Here is a 5,714-nt window from a genome sequence, read left to right as displayed (position 1 = left end):
CTTAGCCAGCATAGCCCTTAGCCAGCATAGCCCTTAGCCAGCATAGCCTTTAGCCAGCATAGCCCTTAGCCAGCATAGCCTTTAGCCAGCATAGCCCTTAGCCAGGATAGCCTATAGCCAGCATAGCCTTTAGCCAGCATAGCCCTTAGCCAGCATAGCCCTTAGCCAGCATAGTCTTTAGCCAGCATAGCCCTTAGCCAGCATAGCCCTTAGCCAGCATAGTCTTTAGCTAGCATAGCCCTTAGCCAGCATAGTCTTTAGCCAGCATAGCCCTTAGCCAGCATAGTCTTTAGCTAGCATAGCCCTTAGCCAGCATAGTCTTTAGCCAGCATAGTCTTTAGCCAGCATAGCCCTTAGCCAGCATAGCCTTTACCCAGCATAGCCCTTAGCCAGCATAGCCTTTAGCCAGCATAGCCCTTAGCCAGCATAGCCTATAGCCAGCATAGTCTTTAGCCAGCATAGCCCTTAGCCAGCATAGTCTTTAGCCAGCATAGCCCTTAGCCAGCATAGCCCTTAGCCAGCATAGTCTTTAGCCAGCATAGCCTTTAGCCAGCATAGCCCTTAGCCAGCATAGCCCTTAGCCAGCATAGCCTTTAGCCAGCATAGCCCTTAGCCAGCATAGCCCTTAGCCAGCATAGCCCTTAGCTAGCATAGCTCTTAGCCAGCATAGCCCTTAGCCAGCATAGCGCCCTTATGGCTAAGCTGCACAACCACAGGACAAGCTGTCTGATCTGACACAGATCTATAGAAATACACACCACAGAAGCTGTTGCCGTGTTTATTGAAGCTGAAGCCATATCGGAAAAGTTTGTGAATTATGAGCCAGAAACTTTGTGTATAAAATCTGCAGATAATCTTCAGACAAATAGATTCAATTTAGTTGAGTTAAACTTGACATATTTCAGTTAAATCATGAAAAAATTGAAGCTCTTTGGTTAATTTTAAAACAATAGTGTATCAGTTGAGAAGATTCCAGTAACTGAACAAATCACAGTGATGGTCGGGTATCTGCTGACCACTCCAGCTGTTTGGATTGATTCCAGATGGGTAACTGGTCCAGTTCAACCAGTTCAACCAGTTCACCTCTCCATCCGCCCCCAGGCCGCCGGAGGATCTCTGGGTCCTTTCGGCTTCTGGATGCGACAGTTAAAACCTGAGAAACCAGAACAAAACACGCTACTTTTACTAGAAACCCAAAGGAGCCGTCTAATTCCTGGACACAAAAACATTTCATGTTTTCTCCTGACTGTGCGACGTGAGGCACACACTAAAAGCAGACTGTGGACAAACAGACCAGGGAGGAGGACAGACTGTCCAGCTGATGGCGCCTCAGAGCTCCAACATCGCGACAAACCCAGCAAAAATGTTCTTTAAAGGATCTGGGTTCAATCATTGGTTCTGGTTCTGTGCCTGATTCAGTTTATATAAATATAAATAAGTTAATGAGAAACCATTTCTAATGTGACGGAGACAGAGAAGAAAGGAGGGAGGCGGAGAAAAGAGGAGAGGACAGAAGATAACACCATGCTCTGCTTGTACACCTGCGGAAAAACAGAGAAACCATGGCAACAAACATCAGCTTAACGACAACAATGTCACTGAGAAGCACAGGGTGCCGATCAACACGCTTCATTGCAACTACAGCCGAGCAGCGTGAATCTGAAAACACAAGAATCTGAGTGGAAAGTTTGTCCGTGTGCGCTGAGCAGCAGGTGAACTGACCGATGGCTCCAGGTGTGAAGAAGCTGCTGACGTCTGAGGCAGGAGAGGAAACGTCTTCATAGTCGTTATCTGCTTCTGCTGGGAAACACCAGTGACACCGTCAGGCCTTCAGTCACACCGTCAGGCCTTCAGTCACACCGTCAGGCCTTCAGTCACACCGTCAGGCCTTCAGTCTGCAGACGCCCGGCGCCGCTGCAGGGACTGACCTGGCACCAGGTGAGGGTCTTCCCTCTGGTTGGTCGGGGCGGCGATGTCGTAAATGGGCGAGGCTGAGGTCAGCGGTTTGACCTTGGGCTTCACAGTGCTGTAGATGGGAGCTGCAGAAGCTGGGCTGAGGTCGTTGTCATAGTGATGGGATGGCGGCAGGGTTCTGGAAGGAGGAAGCAGCAGATTAAAGATGGAGGAAACGTTTCCATGCCCCCCGGTACCAACTGCAGGACTGGAAGCCGTAGCACTCCCTTTGCAAAAAAAACATCAACTTCTGGAACTCCTTCCTCACTTTTATTCATGTTTCAGCAATTATTACATTAGCTTAGCATAAATGTTCCTCTGACCTTCTGCTTCCAGGTTGATGTAGCTGCTCAAGCTACGTTAGCTTAAGGAGCTAACGTAGCTTGAATTAGACTGGCAGCCAAACAGAAAAAATGGAATGGAAAAATAACATTTCAATTATTTAAACTGAAATTTCATAATAACGACTAGGTTAGATAAAAAAATCTGTTGGATTAAATCTCTCATTTTTGACCTTTTTTTCATCTCAGTTCTGCCTCAGCGCCCCTGGTGGCCCCCTAGATCACTGCAGCCCCCCATGTTGAAAATCTGGGCCTGCTTTGGTTTCATTGGTCCAAAGAAAATTGTCCTGACAACAAGGATCTGGATGCCGCTGGTTTACCAGGACTGAACTTTAACCTTTCGCTCCCTGCAGTCTGCATGGAGACACTTCCATCCATTGACTCCAACCGGGCCAGAACCTCAGGCCTGGTCCTGCAGGGACCGTCAAACAATACGAAGACTGCAGGTCCATGGAACCGTCTGAGGTTCTGGGTACTGGACCGGACGTCTCTACCTGGTTCCTGGGTTGGACCTGGGCGTGACCACAGAGGAGTAGGACGGTTCTGATGTGGTCCGGTGTGGCTGCTTGGCCTTGTTGACCACAGCGTAGGTATCGTTCATGGCAGATGAGCTGTGGACAGACAGAAGATGGGTCAGAGACATCTGACGCCTCAGAGCTCCAACATCGGGACATAAACCCAGCAAAAATGTTCTTTAAAGAATCTGGGTTCAATTATTGGTTCTGGTTCTGAAACTCACTTCAGTACCATAAACATAAACTCCAGAATATATTCAACTTGGATTCACCAGGTAGTAACCAGTAACCAGTACCATTAACTAGTAACCAATACCAGTAACCGTACCATTAACCAGTACCATTAACCAGTAATCTGTACCATTAACCAGTAACCAGTACCGCTAACCAGTACCATTAACTGGTAACCGGATGTCTCTACCGGACGTCTCTACCGGACGTCTCTACAAGTACCAGTAACCAGTACCATTAACTAGTAACTGGTACCAGTAACCAGTACCATTAACCAGTAACTGGTACCAGTAACCAGTACCATTAACTAGTAACTGGTACCAGTAACCAGTACCATTAACCAGTAACTAGTACCAGTAGCCAGTACCATTAACCAGTACCATTAACTAGTAACCAATACCAGTAACCGTACCATTAACCAGTACCATTAACCATTAACCAGTAAGCAGTATCATTAACCAGTACCTGTAACCAGTACCATTAACCAGTAACCATTAACCAGTACCATTAACCATTAACCAGTAACCATTAACCAGTAACCATTAACCTTTAACCAGTAACCATTAACCAGTAACCATTAACCAGTAACCATTAACCATTAACCAGTAACCATTAACCAGTACCATTAACCAGTAACCAGTACCATTAACCAGTAACCATTAACCATTAACCAGTACCAGTACCCAGTACCATTAACCATTAACCAGTAACCATTAACCAGTACCAGTAACCATTAACCAGTAACCATTAACCAGTAACCATTAACCTTTAACCAGTAACCATTAACCAGTAACCATTAACCAGTAACCATTAACCATTAACCAGTAACCATTAACCAGTACCATTAACCAGTAACCAGTACCATTAACCAGTAACCATTAACCATTAACCAGTACCTGTAACCAGTACCATTAACCATTAACCAGTAACCATTAACCAGTAACCAGTACCATTAACCAGTACCAGTAAATATTAACCAGTAACCATTAACCTTTAACCAGTAACCATTAACCAGTAACCAGTACCATTAACCATTAACCAGTAACCAGTACCATTAACCAGTACCAGTAACCATTAACCAGTAACCATTAACCAGTAACCAGTACCATTAACCAGTAACCATTAACCATTAACCAGTAACCATTAACCAGTAACCAGTACCATTAACCAGTACCTGTAACCAGTACCATTAACCATTAACCAGTAACCATTAACCAGTAACCATTAACCATTAACCATTAACCATTAACCATTAACCAGTAACCATTAACCAGTAACCAGTACCATTAACCATTAACCAGTAACCATTAACCAGTAACCATTAACCATTAACCATTAACCATTAACCAGTAACCAGTAACCATTAACCATTAACCAGTAACCATTAACCAGTAACCAGTACCATTAACCAGTACCTGTAACCAGTACCAGTAACCAGTACCAGTAAATATTAACCAGTAACCATTAACCATTAACCATTAACCATTAACCAGTAACCAGTAACCATTAACCAGTAACCATTAACCAGTAACCAGTAACCATTAACCAGTAACCAGTACCATTAACCAGTAACCAGTACCATTAACCATTAACCAGTAACCATTAACCAGTAACCAGTACCATTAACCATTAACCAGTACCATTAACCTTTAACCAGTACCATTAACCTTTAACCAGTAACCATTAACCAGTAACCAGTACCATTAACCATTAACCAGTACCATTAACCTTTAACCAGTAACCATTAACCAGTAACCAGTACCATTAACCAGTAACTAACCCGACCAATAACCCTGCACTATTAATAATAAACCCATCATGGAGGATCTGATGATCCGTCTTCTGCTCAGAGAATCTCAACCAGCAAACAGGAAACTCATCTGTTCTCCACTTCCTGTGTGGTCGTCATGGTGACGCTGTACTTCCTCATGAGGAAGTACACACACCTAACACACACACACACACACACACACACACACACCTAACACACACACACACACACACACCTAACACACACACACACACACACACACACCTAACACACACACACACCTAACACACACACACACACACACACACAAACTGGTTTCTACCTGTTGACGGATGAAGAAGTAGCTGCTGAGGTTTTTTTCTCTCTTTTTTTCACCTGGAGACAGAAAAGGATTTGAATCAGTGCAGGGTCCTGGAAGGTCCTGGAAGGTCCTGGAAGGTCCTGGAAAACTGTGTCATTGAAAAAACATTTGTTCCAGAAACAAAAACATGACTCTCATCCAGACGTTTTCTGATTAGCATCTGGAGGAAGAACAAGACTTTCATGTGAAACGCCTGAAAACACGGAGAGGTCGGCCCCTGATTGGCTCCTCTGCAGACCAATGAAAGCGCAGCTGCTGCCAGGTGGCCTAGTCAAAGTCGGAGTGAAGTGCTGTGGTGGGACCTCTGAGTAGATGAAGTCAGACTGAAGGAAACTCCACCGTCTCCATCTGGGTCAGAGCTTCATGCTGAAGAAGCAGCAGGCAGATGGGTCAGGGGGTCAAGAGGTCATGAGGCGGTGGCTCTCAGTAAGGTCAGCCTCCAGCTGACGGTCGCCTCGTCAACAACGTTTGAATAAAGCAGTTATTACCTTTGGCCTATCAGAGCGAACGGTGCGCAGGCCCCGCACCGACTCTTTCAGTTT

General features: G+C 45.2%; 1 protein-coding gene across 2 annotated transcripts in view; it reads right to left on the bottom strand.

The window, feature by feature from the left end:
* Positions 1-762: 762 nt before the first annotated feature.
* Positions 763-5,714, bottom strand: part of ptpn18 (protein tyrosine phosphatase non-receptor type 18) — a 17,289-nt gene continuing 12,337 nt past the window's right edge. Inside the window, exons 11-15 of one of the 2 annotated variants that reach the window (XM_055022136.1) lie at positions 5,134-5,186; positions 2,789-2,905; positions 1,929-2,092; positions 1,723-1,797; positions 763-1,153 (exon numbers count right to left, since the gene is read on the bottom strand). In XM_055022136.1, coding sequence (XP_054878111.1) covers positions 1,080-1,153; positions 1,723-1,797; positions 1,929-2,092; positions 2,789-2,905; positions 5,134-5,186 — 483 coding nt within the window. In that variant the 3' untranslated portion in view covers positions 763-1,079. Of the gene's footprint in view, positions 1,154-1,722; positions 1,801-1,928; positions 2,093-2,788; positions 2,906-5,133; positions 5,187-5,714 lie in introns of both variants that reach the window. The other variant, XM_055022135.1, reaches the window with a different exon arrangement.

This window comes from Poeciliopsis prolifica, unplaced genomic scaffold (genome assembly GCF_027474105.1).
Source record: "Poeciliopsis prolifica strain line A6 unplaced genomic scaffold, Auburn_PproV2 SCAFFOLD082, whole genome shotgun sequence".
In the NCBI taxonomy this organism is placed as follows: Eukaryota; Metazoa; Chordata; class Actinopteri; order Cyprinodontiformes; family Poeciliidae; genus Poeciliopsis; species Poeciliopsis prolifica.
Note: the sequence above shows the minus strand (reverse complement) of the source record. Positions and strands in the feature narration are given on the sequence as shown.